At 41.0% G+C, this 17,945-nt stretch overlaps 1 protein-coding gene across 2 annotated transcripts in view; it reads left to right on the top strand.

Moving 5' to 3' along the window:
• Positions 1–185: 185 nt before the first annotated feature.
• SP3 (Sp3 transcription factor) overlaps positions 186–17,945 on the top strand; it is a 33,645-nt gene continuing 15,885 nt past the window's right edge. Inside the window, exons 1-5 of one of the 2 annotated variants that reach the window (XM_086897826.1) lie at positions 203–511; positions 846–970; positions 1,153–1,269; positions 11,526–11,616; positions 11,722–12,891. In XM_086897826.1, the coding sequence (XP_086753952.1) occupies positions 505–511; positions 846–970; positions 1,153–1,269; positions 11,526–11,616; positions 11,722–12,891 (1,510 nt within the window). In that variant the 5' untranslated portion in view covers positions 203–504. Of the gene's footprint in view, positions 512–845; positions 971–1,152; positions 1,270–11,525; positions 12,892–17,945 lie in introns of both variants that reach the window. The other variant, XM_086897825.1, reaches the window with a different exon arrangement.

The following is a 17,945-nucleotide window of genomic DNA, read 5'->3' on the forward strand; positions in this document are numbered from 1 at the left end:
GGGAGCGCGGCGGCGGGTCCCGGGCCGGCGCGGCCCGCGGGCTCCCGGCGGGTCCCGCTCATTGTTCCCCGCACTAGCCCTGGCAAACAGGAAGCCGCCCCGGCATGGGGCGCCCCCCCCGCCCCCGGCGGGTGACTGGCAGCCCGGGCGGCCCGTGCGAGCGGCGGCGGCGGCGCGGCGCAGCCAATGAGAGCGCGCGCGCGCGCGGGCGTGGGCGGGAGTTCCGGGCTGGCAGGCGGGCGGGCGGGCGGCGGTGTCGGCCGGGCCCCCTCTCCCGCGGCAAGCCCCACCTTTCGGCTTTCCCGCACCGTCAATCAAAATAGGAAAAAAAACCCGGAGTAGGCTCGGGCCGCCGCCGCCGCTTCAGCCCGCCGTGAGCACAATAAGCATGTCCCCGGCGGCAGCCGCCTAGCCCTAGCCAGCAGGGCCTGTGTGCGAGCCAGCCAGCCTGCCTGCCTGCCTCCCGCCCAGCCAGCCAGCCAGCCGGCCGCTCGCACTCACACCATGACCGGTACGTACGCACCGACCGAGCCGCCCCGGGGGCTCCCCGCTCCTGCTCCGGCCCTGCGCGTCCCCGCTCCGGCCCCGGAGCGTCCGTGTGCGAGCGAGGCGAGAGCGGCACTGAGAGCAGCAGCAGGAGGAGCAGGGGGAGGAGGGAGAAGAGGGGCAGGGGCAGCAGCACGGGGAGGAGGAGGAGGAGGAGGAGGAGGGCTCCGTGCGGGAGGGCGGGGGGAGCGCTGGGGTTAGGGGGGGGGAGAGGGAGGGAGGAAGGGAGGGAGGGAGAGGGAGGGGGGTGATCGCTCCCGTCAGTGACTCTCCCCTCCCCCTCCCCGCTGTGCCCGCAGCTCCCGAGAAGCCCGTGAAACAAGAGGAAATGGCTGCCTTAGACGTGGACAGCAGCAGCCACAGCGAGTATCTCCAGCACGGCAACGGCGCCGCCTCGGCCTCCGCCGGGGCGGCCGCCCCCCAGGTGAGCGCAGGCCCGGCTGGGCCCCTTCCCCCCCCCCCCCCCCCCGGGTGACACGTTGTGAGCGGGTGCGGAGCCGGTGCCGCCGCCGCCGCTTCCTGTGTGCGCGTCTGCGAGGAGCCCGGTCGCTGTCCCGCACTAACCGCCACCCCCCTTCTCTCCCTGAACCCGCCCATTGTGGGTAGGACGCGCAGCCGTCACCGCTCGCTCTGCTGGCGGCCACCTGCAGCAAGATCGGCCCGCCGTCGCCGGAGGAGGATGAGGCCGCCGCCGCCGCCGCTGCCTCTCACTCTGCCGGAGCGGTGAGTGCCCGCCCCGCCGCTCTCGCACGGCCTGCCGGGGGGAGAGACAGCACAGCCAGCCCGCCCGCCCGGGGGGAGGGACGGGACACACGGCACTGCCCGCCCGGGGGGAGGGACGATAGCAGGGCCGACCTGCCAGGAGAGGGGTCCCCGGGCTCCCCTGCCTCTCCAGGAGGAGCCGGGCTCCCGGGAGGAGGAGGGAGCCAAGCTCCCCCCTCCCCCGCCATTGGGAGCGGCGCCTTCATTTACTTTCAAAAACGGGGGGAGGCGGGAAGCCTCCCTCCCCCGACCCTGGCACCGGAACGGCTCGCTCGGAACCCGGAGAGGCTGGGAGGCATCTCACCTCCACCTGAGCGCGCCCCCGGTATCCTCGCCAGGCTGTCAGCCTGGAACCGCGCAGCCAGGCAGGAACACAAAATGAAGGCTGGCTGTAGGGAAGGATGTAGTGAAGTAAAATGGCTGTTTAGAAGCGAGCGCGGTGGTGGAGTGCTGCTTCCTGTATCGCGCTGTTTTTCTAGGGAGAGTTATCATGCGGTTCCTCGTAGCCTTTTCTGTGCTTATCTCTCATGCGCCGTCGCCTCCGAAGGGAGCCTTGATGACCTCGGGACCTGGTGTGGTAGAGATGGATCTTGCAGACTAGAAACGTATTCTTGCTGAAGCTGTTTTAACAATCCCCATAACAAAAGCCTAATGAAAACTCATGTTCCTTAATTGGTCTGGCTAAATCTCGTGTTGACATATGCTCATAAAATTCAAAGAGATTATGCATTTCTAAATACCTGATACCTAAAAATATTGGTGAATTAAAACAGAGTTCCAAAATATCTTCTAAAATGACATGATGCAATTTTTTGGCCTTAGCCCTTGGAAAATTGCACATATTCTTCTAATTATTTTTTTTTTTACAAGAACATCTTTAAAATTAGCAAAAAAAAAAGTCTTTTTCATCTTATTCTTTAAAAACCAGTCTCGTTTTTTAAACTTGCTGTATAACAGCCTTGTATAGTGTTAGAATTTTGCAAATAGGAGAAAAATTGAAAAGCACTGTACTGTTAGATGGAGTGGCATTAGCAAGCTTTTAAGGAATGACAAACTATTAGTGGTAGAAGTTTCTAAATACTTGCTAAACTTTAAAATACTTTTCATCTGTAGATTACAGCTTACTTTACATAAAGGGAAGCTGAAGCAAAATAGCCACCTGAGGTCATACAGTAGGTTGTAGACTAATGACAGAGCTCGAAAATATATTAAGATTCCGACCCCTTTCAAGCATCCTTTCTGCCAAACCTATTTATTTGCTCTAGCAGTGTGCTTTAAAAAATCTTTCTAGATGTAAAGTGCTTGATACCTTTAAGATTTGTTTTGTAATACTGGATGCATACAGTGCTGAAGGACGTAAGCATACTGAAAAATAAATGATGTTTAAATGATTGCTTGCTTTCCTATATCCACCTTTAAGGTTGTTCTTGTTGTACAGCTGGAATTGTGCATCTTGGGGATGGATTGATTGATTAGGATAAGCAGTAGGTCTGACAGGATACTGGAATGCTGGTGCAGGACAAATGGTTCCCAGCAGTTTAAAATGGGCAAAGCAGTTTTGATGTGGTACTTCTTTACTCCTATTAAATTAATATGTTGTTGTGTTAATGTATAAGAGGTTTTTCAGGGGAAAGCAAATGTAATTCAAGAGAAGCCAAAATGTTAGTTAAAAACTAAGTGAACATAAGCTCACTCACTACTTTCCATACATGCAGATAGGCCCTTCCTACATATCTTCCATGAGTTAGGTTATAGCATTCTGGTAATTTTTACACTCCTACAACATAACTCTTGAATGATTCAGAATATTTTGGGTGGAAACTAAATATAAATTGAAGGAGATACCTAACAGTAGCTGAACTAGACAGTGGAGTTAATTAAGATGACCTTAATAAAGAGAGGAGAGGGACCAAAGGCCCTGAAATACATTCCTTGTGAAAAACAGAAAAACAAAAGAGATTTAGTGTGATAAAGATTCTTTTTTTTTTTTCCTCGACCCTTGTGTTTATTGTGTTAGAGGGTGGAAGAAGGAGGAAGAAGTTAAAAAGGCTTAAATTGTAGGTACCTCATAAGTCATATGGGAAATGAAATCTATGTGCACAGACAGGCATAATTGTCTTCCTGCAGTTTGTGGTGCTCATCCCTTTCCCAGGAGTATAGCTCAGTCAGTTTGAGACCTGTGCATGGGTGATGGTGCCTAATGTTGCAATGGGAGGACAGCTCTTTCCTGTTAAAATTTATACCTGGACTGCAGTTCTGACTGCTGATCATCTGGTAGAACTCTCAATCCACACAAATAGGTAATAGAAGTCAAACCAGGTATTTCCTCCTAGAAGTCCTTGAAGAGTCTGCACTTAAAGGGGTAGCGGTGCTGTTGTTTCAGGGTTATTTTGTTACTGTTTTACTGACATTTGCTTGGTAGAAACTGGCAGGGCTGGAGCCAGCATGCTGGGCTAGCATACTGCTTTCCTGGCTGAAATGGTATGCTGCAGCTGCTCCCCAAGAGACCAGCAGTATGATTTAAAAGCAACAGCAAAACTCCCATAGGAGTGCGGGGAATATTGCGTGTCTGGGATTTGGGGAAGAGCTGGAGCACATGTGATTGTGTTTGTAATAATCTAGTTGGCCCTGCTTTGAGTCCAGGGGTTGGACCAGGTGACCTTCAGAAGTCCTTTCCAGCTGAAATTATCCTATGGTTCTCTATCAGTATCGGAGTCCAGGCATACTGTTTGAATGGGCATTGCTGTTACGCCACTGAAAGGATTAGGGAGGAAGTAAAAAGACTAATGAAAATGGAAGCTGCTTGTAATAAAAAGCAAATGAAGAAGCCAATGGACAGAACTAAACTCAATCCTCTCCTTTCCATCCTGTCAATGACCTGACAGGCTGTCTTCAGACAGCAAGGTTTTTGGCTTGGCCGATGATTCTTGTTGGAACTGTATTTCATTTTGGATGAGAGGCACTAGCAGGCATTACTGCTGATCTGATCTTTGTACATTGATGAAGACCGCTATCTTTCAGCTTTGACACCGTGATTTACCCTGCCTAATGATCAACCAACACCAGTATGTTGCCTGATGGTGTTTGATATTAATGTAGATGTCCCTGAGTTTGTGGCTTGCTTATCTGAGAACCTTTTACTTGGTTGCCATACTGGTATATCCATGGTTGTTTCAAACACTTGCCATGGGAACTTTGCCTTGAGTATTGCTGCTTGCTGGTCTTTGTGAGAGCCTTGCTGGGATGGTAGGTGCTACTGCCTGATGCTGAATGACGGCTCACGTTTTAGCCTCTCAGGATGTCTTTCTCTGTCTTGGGAGTTTAAAATCTGAGAGGTTTTAGTTTGGGTCTTTCTTTTGCACTATCTTTGACTAATAATTCTACTTCAAACTCACAATTAGGATTCTTTTTCATTTAAGTGCAAGCACTCTTATTCCAATTTAAACATCAGCAAAGATTTTAGCATTAGATGAAAATGTGAAGCAAAGCAGAAGATGGTAAAGCTGTGCATAAGGGAGGAAACAAAAGAGAAGACAGATTTAGGTCAAATAGAGCCTTGATGACCAGCTGTACAGCAGTAGCATGATCAGATGATTGTTTAAGAAGCTAGAAAGCTGAGATGATAACCAGTTGTTTATGTTCTTTTACTTCATTGTAATGCAAAGCTAAAGGCTGTCTTGGAACTCTCATGCTCCCAAGGGCCATTCTTATGGTTGTGCTGGGTGGGACTGGATAGGTGAGGATGCGGTGCAAGACTGATGGGAGGTTGTGTGGGAGGTCTGGAAGGCAGGTGAATTGGGAAGAGTGGTGAGCTGGCTGAGAAAACTTGGCTCTGACAGCTGCCAAGGAATGGGAGCTGTCAGAGACAACTGCCCCATCTGAGGTGTGTAGCTGCATCTTGTGTGAAATGGGCTGCACTGATTTGCTAGTCTTAAACAAAAAGGTTGGGAGGAATGGTTTATATGATTTATTTGTGTTGTTGCTTACCAAGAAGATGTGGAAAACGTTTGGACAGATTAATAAGTAGCATATCTGGGCAAGATGAGTATTATTTCTCTGCTGTAGGCAAAGCATTTCTGTGTATCTTTTGCACATAAAGGTTGGAGTGTTTTAAGACTGCTTTGGCATATCTTGAGCTTTAGAATTGAGTTAACAGAACTTTAAGTGAAAGTCTGGAATTCTAGTTGGTTTATGCCTCAGAAGATTAACCATCTGAGATGCACCTAGTTTAAACTCATTATAGGAGGAAATAGAAATAGTGCTGACAGGATGGAGAAAGAGGAAGGCAGTTTAAATTTCATGTTTTTCACTAAGTAAAAATATGCATGAATGCCACGTGTCAGAGTTAACCATACTACTTGGTTTTCTGGCCTATATGATCATTTTGAGGAAGTTCAGAATTATTCTGACATCCATTTTTGCTTTTGATAAGATAGCTTCCTGATGCTAGGTTTCTGGATGCAAACAGATGCACTTGAACATGCTCAGCCACTATAGAAAAGTCTCCTTGGAACTGTCTTGCTTCTCTCTGTTCTCTACTTTTGCAAAACAAAGAAGTTTCACTAGAATGTGATGGCTAACTATGTTTGTCCTGCTGGTGTCCAGAAGCTCGCATTTTAAAATGTTATTTGGTGTTTGTATTCCAATTATGTCTTTCTAATCCTGGATCAGAACCAAGTCTTGAAGTTCTTTTAGAAGAAGGTGCTTTAGGGATGTCCTTAAAAATTTTTGTTTTATTTCTCCTAGTAGTTTTGGAGAAAGTAAGAGAATGTATTGTTTAAAACATTTCCATATTTAAAAACTGCACAGACAAAAAGTTCTCTAATATTAAACATTAGTAAGAAGTCTAAGATTTCACAGAAAGCTGAGGCTGGTAAGGATGTCTGGAGAATGTCTGGTCTGCCCTTCCTTGCTCAGAGTAGAATCAGTGAGAGGAAGTTGTTCAGTGCTGTCCAGTGGCTTTGAACACATCCAAGGATAGAGACTTCACTGTCTGGGCAGCATGTTCCAGTGTTTGATAACCCATATGATACAAAAAAAAGAGGCTTTTTCTTATATTATGGAGAATGGTGTCAAAAACCTGACTGATGTAGTGATAAATAGTATGCCTTGGCTAACCCTATCTACCAAGCTAGTTTTTTCATCATAGGGCATTGTGAAGTTAGTGATTTCAGCATTATTTCCCCTTCCTTCCCCTTCAGCTGGTTACTGCTGAACAGTACTCCTTTCTTCCCTCAAGGTTATTTGAAGGTTAATTTTTTCAAGGTTATTTTCAAGGTTATTTGCTCCATTGCCTTCCCAAAGATCAAGTTGAGGCCGACTGCTCTCAGGTCCTCTTTCTTGTTCTCTTCATAATTTGACAGACCCTTCAGCACCTGAGTGGAAAGCAGGAAAAAAACAAACCATTCCACAGAATGGTAGTTGGGCATGTAGTTATATTGAGATTCATATACATAATAGATTTAATAATTAATAAACAAAAGAAGTTACCTGTGATCTAGTTAAAAATATCTCCTTGTATTGCCATGTATTGTTTCTTAGTACTTCGGCTTCCTTGTTTCTGCTAAGGTCAGGGATATTGTATTGGCTTAATTCAGACAAGTTCTGAACTTCTGCTGATTGATAACAAACCGTTCAAAGTTTTGGCTCCAGTTATCCATTTCAAGCAAAAGGATGTAGATATTCTTTAATTGAGACACAGATATAAGGATGTAGATATTCTTTAATTGAGACACAGATTTATTTCACCAGATTGAAGTTTCTTTTAAAATAGGACTTTAAGCAGCCCCAGAATACTTCTTTTTTCCTGAAGTGCTCTTTGTTTTTCCAAACATTTCATTTGGGCAAAAGTATTTCTTTAAATTGAGTGGCTTCATTGGCTCAAACATGCAACAGAATTAATTTGCCTTAACAAACAGCTTTATGTCAGCTGAACAACAGTGACTGATGTTGAACACGTTTTTAACCTATGGCAAATACCAGGTAGAACGTATTAGCTCATACTTTAATGAAAGAGTTGAAGCAAGTACATTTTATCTTGTATTTGTAATGACCTAAGAATGCACATGTAGTTTACTGTAGCTGGGTAAACACATGGTATTATTAAATCCATGCATTTGAACCCTAACTCTTTCATAAAACAACAATTTGGATGAGGCACTGTCCAATCTTCTTCATTAGGTGTGTGATTTTTAAATGTTTAGGAGCTCATGACTCATTATCTGTCCACCTCTGGTTGTTTGGCTGATGCTTTTGTTCCAGGACTAAATGGTGCAAAAATGACTTTTTGAAAAGTGCAGTAAAAAGCAGTTCACCAGCACAGGTAAATGTTTGGTAGACTTTAGTGATAAAATACTGATGGCTAATGACATGTGCCCATTTGACATTTTGAGATCCAGGTGTCTACAAGAGATACCAGTTTTTACAGGGGTGTTTCTCCTCTTTCCTCCTCTCCATTTTACTTTGGTGAAGCATATTTTATTTTTTTTTAAAGTCCTATCATTCAGTATGGTTTAGATCACTTCTGAAAGGTATTTTATCTTCTTTCTCTTATCTCCTTCCACATTTGACTTAACGTTGCTGTAATTTTATCTAAATATATTGAACAAGACAATTACTAGATTTTTATTTATCATGGCTCATGATTCTTCAGTGATGAGACTTCTCTCAGAGACATATCTTTATTTTACCTACTGGAAATTATACAAGGCCTGTTAAAGAATCAAAAGACAGGCTGAACAGTGGTTGTTGCTTTCACTCTTTGTTGGTACTTGACCTTTCTTCAGGTGTACATATCATTTGATTTTAATTCATCCTATGCCTTGTGTCAGCTACTCTCTTTGCTCTGTTCCTGTCTCTTTTTCTTGTTTCCTGATGCTGCTTCCAGTGAATTCCCTGTTGCTTCCTCTTCTCTCCTTCTTGGCTTAGTAGTGCTGAACTTCCGTCAGATCTTTGTCCCTTCCTCTTGAAACAGAGTCTTTGGATTGAAAGAGTCCAGCCTTCTTTTAAAGGAACAGCTGCCAAATAACTGCTGCCTGAGTATCAGTTGATAAGGAAACTGTTGCTTTGTCTCTACCCTCTAAATAATTTCCATGGATGGCTGAGACAGCAAACAAACCAGTGTATTTTGAATATAAAGCTCAGTAAGCTATTGGGCTGCAGATGTTGCTGCTCATGTATCAGTGGCAGAACTTTTGAGTTACTACAAAAGTGCTTAATTGCCTAAGGACGTAAAGAAAGTTTATTACTCTTTAGTTAGTAGGAAAAGAAGTCCAGGAAATATCTTGTCTCAACAGACTTTGTGAAATAGCATAACAGTCAATCTTGTTATGACAGGCTGATGATGACCATTTGAGATTAGAGATCATCCTCAAATACTCTTTACCATACGTTGTTTTTTTTTATGCTTCAATGCTAGTAATTTTGATGGCTGCCAGAGAGCTTCTTGAAAGCCTCATCCTCTTTTTGCTCCTCCCTCCACATGATTCAGCTGGTGGTGTCTGATATAGCCAGCTGGAAGAGTAATATGAATAACAGGCATTTTATGTTGTATGTGTAGCATAGCTTCAAATCCTCATGCATGGCTGCCCTGAACTTCTCCATGGACTGACAAGTGCATCCACTAAAAGAGTGGCTCTATTGTGCTAAAATCATTACAGAGCAGGATTTGAAGGATGATTTCACTAGATCATGAAAACGTGAGATGTGTGCCCAACATGAAAATGCCTATATGGAAATCAACATATGTTTTGGAAGAAGAATAAAGTAGGTCATTTCCATATCATGAAGGAGCACAAAGGAGACAGGTTCCCTTTGAAGTATTTCTGTGGAGAATATTGCATATGAGTAGACATGTTGCTGCATATTAGATCAGTCCAGTTTAACCGAAGCTTTCAACATTTGTTTGTACATAGTTTTCAATCAGTGAGAAATTATATCAGACTTGCAATGGTTTACTTTTCCTTTCTCTTTTGTTCTAACAGCTATCAGCTCATTATATTTCCATTTATTTTATAATGACACACTTTAAACATAACAATAATATTTTTGCTTTTGGTATTTTCTGATTGATGTTTACCCATGACTTCTATAGGTCTTTTGATATATTATGAAGCCTTCAGTTAATAGGTATTTATATGCTTGTGAATTGAGTAGTTATGAATTTTCTTAGCAGCATTTCAGCAACTGGTATCTATGTGTATCCAATATTAAACACAAGTGTATAAAGCTAATGTGGTAGCAGAAGAAAATAGAACTTCCCTTCTTCTAAGTAAGATATGATATGGAATATTACATGTTTTTTATTCTAGTATCATAAGTTATGAATTTGAAAGACTAAAAATTTTAAATATGTTTTTTAAATGAAAAATTGATCAGTATAAGAGGAAAAGAAAATAATAAAAGACAATTATTATTCTCCTTTTTCTGTTTCTTTTCCTTTGAAGCATTGAAATTTCCTTTGAAGGCCATGAAATTAGTTTTGTTCTGGTGATGCTGAATCTATTTACTAATATACTACCTGAAAAATTATGTATCACTTATGAAACACATTATTTTGAGCTGGAAAGGATCCCCAGGGATCACTGAGTCCAACTTTTAATAAGAGTCAGTGGTCTGTGTCTTTGAGAGCTGAAGGAATCTAGCATTTTTTTGGGTTTTTTGCACAACAATTTTTACAGTTATTGAGAAGAATTTAAAACCATGATATGTGATTCCTTATTGAAAATGAAGCTTGGTTTGCACAGTAAAACGTCTTTTAATAAGTACTCAGACTCAAATATGTTATTTTTCCTTAACATGGAAACATTGTAGTGTTATGGGCTGGAATAAGATAAGAATGTGAGGCTAGCAAAGTCCCATCTAACGCTGTGGACTAAATTCACTCAGGTGCATACTGCAGGATTCTTTCAGACTGCTAGGTCTCAGTGCTATGTTAGGAAAGAATTAGATGTGTGCTGTATTTTGCATGTCCTGGTTTTGTTCTAAAGGGAGTCAGAATGCAGCAACAAAAAAAAGTTGCAATATGTTCTGGTAACTTCCCTCCTAGGAATGATCACAAGATGAGTGCAGGACAAACCAGGGCTTTTCTTCCTATGTCCTCTGGACTCTGCCAGAGAGACAGTTTTGTTTCATGGGGCTGAATTGGTTGTAAGACAAGTGAGTTACATGTTGCTAATACTAACTTATTCCACTGGTTTACTGTAGTATGATAGAACAGGTAAGGAGAAACTTTACTTCATATTTTTTAGATTAACAGTTATTTACAATACCAAGCTGGTTTACTATACAAATCTGTGCTAAGCATTGCAAGATGTTAAATCTAATTCTTAATACTCTATTCTGAAAAAGCTTGCTTTGGTAAAGAAAGGTAAGTGCAATTTACCTTTTCTTTACTGAATTAAAACCAAATACATAATAGATTCTTTAAGCATCTGGGGTCTGCTCTGAAACATTGGCCTTTTCTGTTGTATCAACTTAATGAAGATAATTTTTTTCCCCCTCCTAACTGATGCATATGACTAATACAAACATTTTTTCAGTGTTAAAGTTCTTAGTCTAGAAGTCTTCCTTAGTGAAACTAACTCCTACAAGCTTATAAATACTAGAGCTTTGTGTTACGTGTAACAAACTGAGGTTGTCCTATCTTCTAACTGTGTGACTACATCACTTCTTAATATTCTCTGTACTGCTGGGAGTCACAGCATGCACAAATATAAAACAGAGTTGAAAGTCAGTGGAGCTCCAGGAGATATAGGCAACACTGGCTTCACGGCGATTGCTCCACTTCTCTGCAGTAGGTGCCTAGCTGGGCAAAGAGTGTTTCTGAGTCCCAGGGTAAGTTGGTGATGAGAACTCCAGCAGCCCCTGCCAGCTCCCTCCTTCCCACAGCCAGGGGTTTGGATTACCCAACAGCCCTGCCACCAGAATAACCCTGCTGCTGGTCACCTGACATAGCCATGACATAGGAGCTGCATTTGACATGTTCGCGAACAGCGTGCAGCTCATGACCCACAGGCTGGCTACCCTGACTTACGCACTAGATCGCTTCTAAAGTCTGTATTTCATAGTTTTGATCCAATTGCTGATGGTTGTATGAGCTATACTGCATGTTTTCCAGTAGTGTATCAATATCTAGTGTTGAATTGCATGACTGGTCTAGCACATAATCTGTACGACATTTGTTTTAATTATTTGTTTTCTTTTTTCTTTTTATTCAGACAGGGGATTTGGCTTCTGTGCAATTAGCTGGAGCTCCAAACAGATGGGAGGTCTTGTCTGCAGCTCCTACCACTATAAAGGATGAAGCTGGTAATATAGTACAGATTCCAGGTGCTGCCACAGTAACTTCAAGTGGGCAGTATGTCCTTCCTATTCAGAGTTTGCAAAATCAACAAATCTTTTCTGTTGCACCAGGATCAGATTCGTCGAATGGTACAGTGTCTAACGTACAATACCAAGTAATACCCCAGATCCAGACAGCGGATGGTCAGCAGGTTCAACTTGGCTTTGCAGCCTCTTCTGATAATAGCAGTATAAATCAAGAAACCGGTCAAATTCAGATCATTCCTGGCTCGAATCAAACCATCATTGCCTCTGGAACATCTTCAGCTAATATTCAGAATATCTTATCTGGTCAGTCTGGTCAAGTCCAGGTTCAGGGAGTTGCAATTGGTGGTTCATCTTACCCTGGCCAAGCACAAGTGGTTGCTAACGTCCCTCTTGGACTGCCAGGAAATATTACTTTTGTACCCATTAATAGTGTTGATCTAGATTCTCTGGGACTTGGCAGTGGTTCTCAAACCATGACAGCAGGCATTAATGCAGATGGGCACTTGATAAATACCGGACAGGCCATGGATAGTTCAGATACTTCTGAAAGGACTGGTGAGCAAGTTTCTCCTGAAATTACAGAAACTGCCACTGATAATGACTTATTTGTGCCAACGTCATCTTCATCACAATTGCCCGTTACCATAGACAGTTCAAGTATATTGGAACAAAATGCAAATGACTTGACCACAACTAGCGGTCAAGTTCATGGTTCTGATCTTCAGGGAAATTACATCCAGACGTCAGTCTCTGATGACACACAGGCTCAGAATATTCAGGTCTCCACAGCACAGCCAATTGTACAACACATACAGCTACAAGAGTCGCAGCAGCCAACCAGTCAAGCCCAGATTGTACAAGGTATTGCGCAACAGACAATCCATGGTGTTCAAGCAAGTCAAAGTATATCTCAACAGGCTCTTCAAAATCTTCAACTGCAGCTGAATCCTGGAACTTTCTTAATTCAGGCACAAACAGTGACCCCTTCTGGGCAGATAACCTGGCAGACATTTCAAGTGCAAGGAGTTCAGAACTTGCAGAACTTGCAAATTCAGAATGCACCTGGTCAACAAATAACTCTGACCCCTGTGCAGACTCTCACTCTCGGTCAAGTTGCAGCAGGTGGTGCGTTGACATCAACTCCAGTTAGTCTAAGCACTGCTCAATTGCCAAATCTACAGACAGTAACAGTAAACTCCATAGATTCTGCTGGTATTCAGCTGCATCAAGGAGAAAATGCTGGCAGTCCTGCAGGTATTTATTTTACTCTTTTTGCAAAAGATTTTTTTTTTATTACTGCATGTTGTAGGTTTAAATGGTGATAATCAGAACATTATTGTCTTGCTATAGAAGCCTACAAAACACAGTGGGTTAAATATGGTGATGATAGATTTTATTTCAACCTGCTGTTCCATTAGAAACTGTAATTGTAGAACGTAGTCCTACCTCACTCTTTTTAGTATGAGCTCATGTAACTCCCAAGTAGTCATATTAGTTAACAGCACTTCAGTGTTTGTGCTTAAAGGTCTTAACCTGGAGAAGATCTGTATACTGAATTGAAAAGGGGGAAATCAGCTGCCACTCTTCTAAGGCATCAGTATCATTGACATACCCATTCTTCCTAGTCCTGAATAGATGAAGTTTCTATGGAAAATCCCAATATTTCTGTTTATACAACTTTTTTCCCCTTCAAATTTTCAGACCCCCTGAGGTGCTGTTATTCATCTGCTCTTTTGTTAAATTAATTTCCTACTGATTTACTATCAGTATTACTATGATGTAGGAAACTCGTGTAAATAGCAGTGAAACAAGCATGCAAATATCAAAATGGAGTATGTGCTAAGAATATGTGTGAATTTTCAGTACTGCTTACTTGCATTATGTATTAAAGTACAATCATTAGTTATAAATATCACAGTTTTATTTCAGTGGAGAAGAAATATTCTCCTAAAACAGGTGTTTCTTAATGTGAGAAAAAATAAACATGCCTGGTTTTTTTGGTTAAATTTGGTATAGTACATTCCAAATTTCAGGGCATAACTACCTAAACAAAAAGATTAAGAGATTATTGTGGTTTAGGAGATTTTGCTGTACCAGAAGCCATTTAAACACATTATTGGGTTGTGCCCAGGCTAGTTATGAGGGGCAGAATGAGCAGTAGAGATCATTTGTGAGGGAATTCTTACACAGAATAGCTTGGGAATCACTGTTTTACTATCTCCATGTGATCCAGCCCTCTGGTTCATCAAGATACTGAATAATAAATATTTAAACAAAACATGCATGGATTTTATTGTAGGTCTATTTAAGATTGTGAGAAGAATGCAATGTTAAGTGAAACATGCCTAGAAGACCTGCTGAATTTTGTTTCAAAAGGCTACTGATTATAATACGTATATGGTTACTGATACTGCTGTATTCTATGTCAAGAAGCTTGCTTTCCCATTTGAAATCTAAAATTTGAATTGAAAATAATATGCTGGGATGTTTTTTTGTTCATTTTGTTTTGGAACTGGTATTATGAATTTACCATCAAGTAATGTTATTCAGACCTAGATAAGCCTACTCTTGGCTAGTAGGCAACAGCACCAAAGGAATGTGCTCTGCTCACAGTATTTGCTCCTCTGTCTGATCTTGATTCTTGAATTTTCTGTTTACAGTGACAACTGGAAGTCTTAGTTTGTCTCCATGACATATTGTTACCTATGAAAGTATAGACATCAGTAACAAAAAGCATATTCTGCATGTTAATATAGCTCAACTCAAATGTCAGAATCTAAAGAGCCCTTTACTAATTATTATTATTAGCTCTCTGGCTAATAAAAGGAGGATTATTTCTGGGATTTATATTTGGTATAGGATGTTGTAGCTAATGGTATTGCTTGTGGAGTAATGTAGCAGAAACTTGAGGAGAAGGATAAAAAGGAAAAAGGAGAAAGAAAACAAAAAAAACCCAAACAAGCTAGGCACATAAGAAGTTGAGTCCGATCTGTGCTATGTATCATTTTGCCTATTGATTGTTCTCAAGAATGTTTCAGTGGTGGTTTATAATAAAATGCAAGGGAGTTCCATCAAGAATTCTTTAACTGCATTCTCCTATAAGGAATTTCACATGCGAAGGCAAGACACTAAATGGGATATATGAAATGTGATTTAGTAGGCAGAAGTACTAGATGAATAGTAGAAACTATTGCCTGAAGTGCACTGCTATAAACACCTGGCTATATTAAAGATAAGATGGAGATTTATAGTGACATTTTTCCTACTTGTCTAGGAATAATAAATGGATTGGAAGGTATTAAAGCTGCCGTTCCCTAAATTTGGGGAGAATGTAATTGGTCCTTCCTTTATGTTAGGAGAAACTCACTTTTCCACAGTAATGATTAGTGTGACACTACTTCTGACAGAATCAGACTGAATTATTTTGATTGACTTCCAGTGTCTTTTCCATATGCATCTGTTATTTTGTCTGAGAGAAGCTTTTTCAGAGGTGTTTCTCCCCTCCTTATTTATAACCCCTCACAACCTTTCTTCAGGTTAGAGAATAAATACGCAATTAAAAGAAGATTATGAAATCATAGGGGGTTTTTTTTTCAGTCAAAAGCATATTGTCATTTTGCAAATAAGGAAAAACAGTTTAATTTTAAACTGAAAGAAGGTAAGTGGAAGTGGCAGAAGAATGAGGGAAGTTAAATGGTGTGAAGCCACTTGATTCCTTTTTTTGCCATCTACCAACAAACTTTGAAGCAAGATATAAGAAGGGTTTCCCTGTATTTTCTCCCCCAAGCTGAATAATGCACTCCTTTCACACTGAATCAGGCTGTATTTTCTGTTTTCATTTAAGAAAATCTGTCTACCTGAGGCAAAAATAGAAAGAATATATTCCTAGTTTTTTGTCAGAGATGGCTGATAATTATCTGAAGTTCAAATAGTGTACTTTGTTCTGTTAGCAGTGTAGCTGCGAAAACAGTTATGTTTTGGATTTTCATTGTTACAGCCCATTGTATGAGAGATGTTCTTCCAAGGCTCATTCCCCAGGTAGGCAGCAGAGGACATCTTTACTGTGCTTGTTGAGTGTGTGTGAGGAAAAAATGTATTTACTTAGGCCCTACGTTTTGTTTTCATAATGGAAAGCCATTGAAACCCTAATACAAAACTAATTGCTTTGTCCAGTAAATATACAGTTTTCTTTGAAAGATGTCCAGTAATTACGCTTCTGCCAAAATGTCCATTCTACCAGGCATACATGTGCATAGACCTACATTGCAGTGAATTTGTTCTGAAAAGTCTTGGCCAAGCTTGTTTTGTCTTAGGATGTTTATTAGAGCTCATATTTCTCATTGTGCTTAGTGTTGTGGTGACCAAGGGAAGGGTACTGGTTTGTCACAGCTGAAACTCCTCAACATTGCTTTTCTAGCAAAAAGCTGTATCAAATAGTTATCTATATATTAAGTACTGGCAGAGAGATACCTTTCTCACCTGTGTTTTGGCTTCAGTCTTCTGGTCTTGAAAGGAAATTAAACCTGAGAAGGCTCTCTAGTAGTCTACTTCTTTTGTTGGCAGTTTGTAATAAAATACTGCATTGTGCATAACAAAAAGAGCCATTACATGCACAGTTCACATTACTCTTTAGTGTCTTGCCTGGTCAAGAAAGGTGGAGTTTTTTATTAGCTGTTTATATAGATTTCTTCTTCAATGTAGTGTTTATTTTGGAAAACTGTCAGGAACGGAAATGTATGAACTTGGCCTTCATGTTTCTGATCCTGTAAGTTTTGTCAGCTTGGAAGAATTTTTTAAGTTACTGGATTTTCCTCCTGCCCCCAAGCCATTGTCCAGCTGAAGGAAACTTAATGAAGGTAATAAAATTCTAATTGTAATAGTGTCTCAGGTAATTTATTAATGTGCTGAATCAGTTTGGGATTGGTTATTTTCTGGAAAAAAATGGCAATTTTACCAGGTTGCACAACTTGTTATAGGATGGTGGATACTATTTTTTTATATACTTCTTTTGACCATTGCAGTAGCACCTGAAGACACTAGCAAATGACCAGAAAGAAAGTAGCATTGGCTCGAGAATGGATTTTGCTGCTTATCAACTCAAACACACTCAGCTGGAATATTCATTTATTTAAATAGGAAAAAAAATCCTACCCAAAAAACAGTTTTCCAGGTTGGTCTACAGCTGGAATCCAGTCAAAGGGAATCCTTTCAAGAGTTGACGGAAGTGTCACTCCAAAACTGAGGTCTTCATTTCTACATCTTTCTTCCCAGCTCCTCTTCTGCAGGAGTGTACACAGCTACTTAAGGACTCATCTGCCTGCTGCCATTGACCTTAGAGGCAGGCCTGTTGCTAACTTATAACCAGTTGATAGTGAGTGGGAGTGGTTGGCTGTCTGGTGGCAACTTCATTCCAATCCTGCCAGAATCTGACGTCTGTGTCATGCCGGAGTAATGTAGCTACTCTAAATTTGACCAAAACATTGGCTGACAATTTTCAAGGTAAATAGTTGCCAAAGTGACAATTTCTCTTTCATCTGCTGGTATCTTGTGGGGCTTTGGTCTAATATGTTTGCTAAAACAGTCTAAATGCTGAAACAAAGGAAAATTTAAAATTAAGTATTCATAGTTTTACTTGTTGGGATGGTTGTTTCAATGTTTTAGTGCTTCTGATGAGGTAGTGCAGAATTCTACTTAAAGCATAGCTGTCTTCTGGCATCTAGAACTTTTTAAAAAGTTTTGGCTGGTTTCCAGTGTTGCACAACTTAATTGTTTCTCTTCAAGTTTCAGTTTTTAACCTTATTAATTTTAATTATGCAGTTTTTCCTTTAAAGGCATTCTTTATAACTACTTTGAGACAAGGCCGTGGTATCATTATGAAACAGAATCTGATTTAAAAAATAAAAAAGCCTTATGCATAAAGTAAATGCTAAGATGCTAAGTAAATATTTTCATCTGACAACATCTGTCTACGGCTATCCAGTTTTCATTTGAGGCATTTAGTTTGCATGTTATAAAATCAAAACAGTTAAAAACAATTCTTCCCACTGATTTTTTAATATGAAAATTAAATTGGAAACTGATGAATATAAGTTAGTGCAGGAATTAGAGCTATTTATGTACCAATCTTGTGTAAATAGTTTGCTGTCAGCATGCTTAAATTACATTCCTTATTTTAGCATCATTTTCAAAGGAAATTAATAAATTGAGGACGAATTAGATGATCATGCTCATATGTGTTTCACAGTCATGCTTATAACAGCACATAGTAAATTATCTCACTTAAAGTTTGCGGAACTTCAGTTAGTCTG

The sequence above is a fragment of the Cyanistes caeruleus genome, chromosome 7, assembly GCF_971803275.1.
Source record: "Cyanistes caeruleus chromosome 7, bCyaCae1.hap1.1, whole genome shotgun sequence".
NCBI classification, from domain to species: domain Eukaryota; kingdom Metazoa; phylum Chordata; class Aves; order Passeriformes; family Paridae; genus Cyanistes; species Cyanistes caeruleus.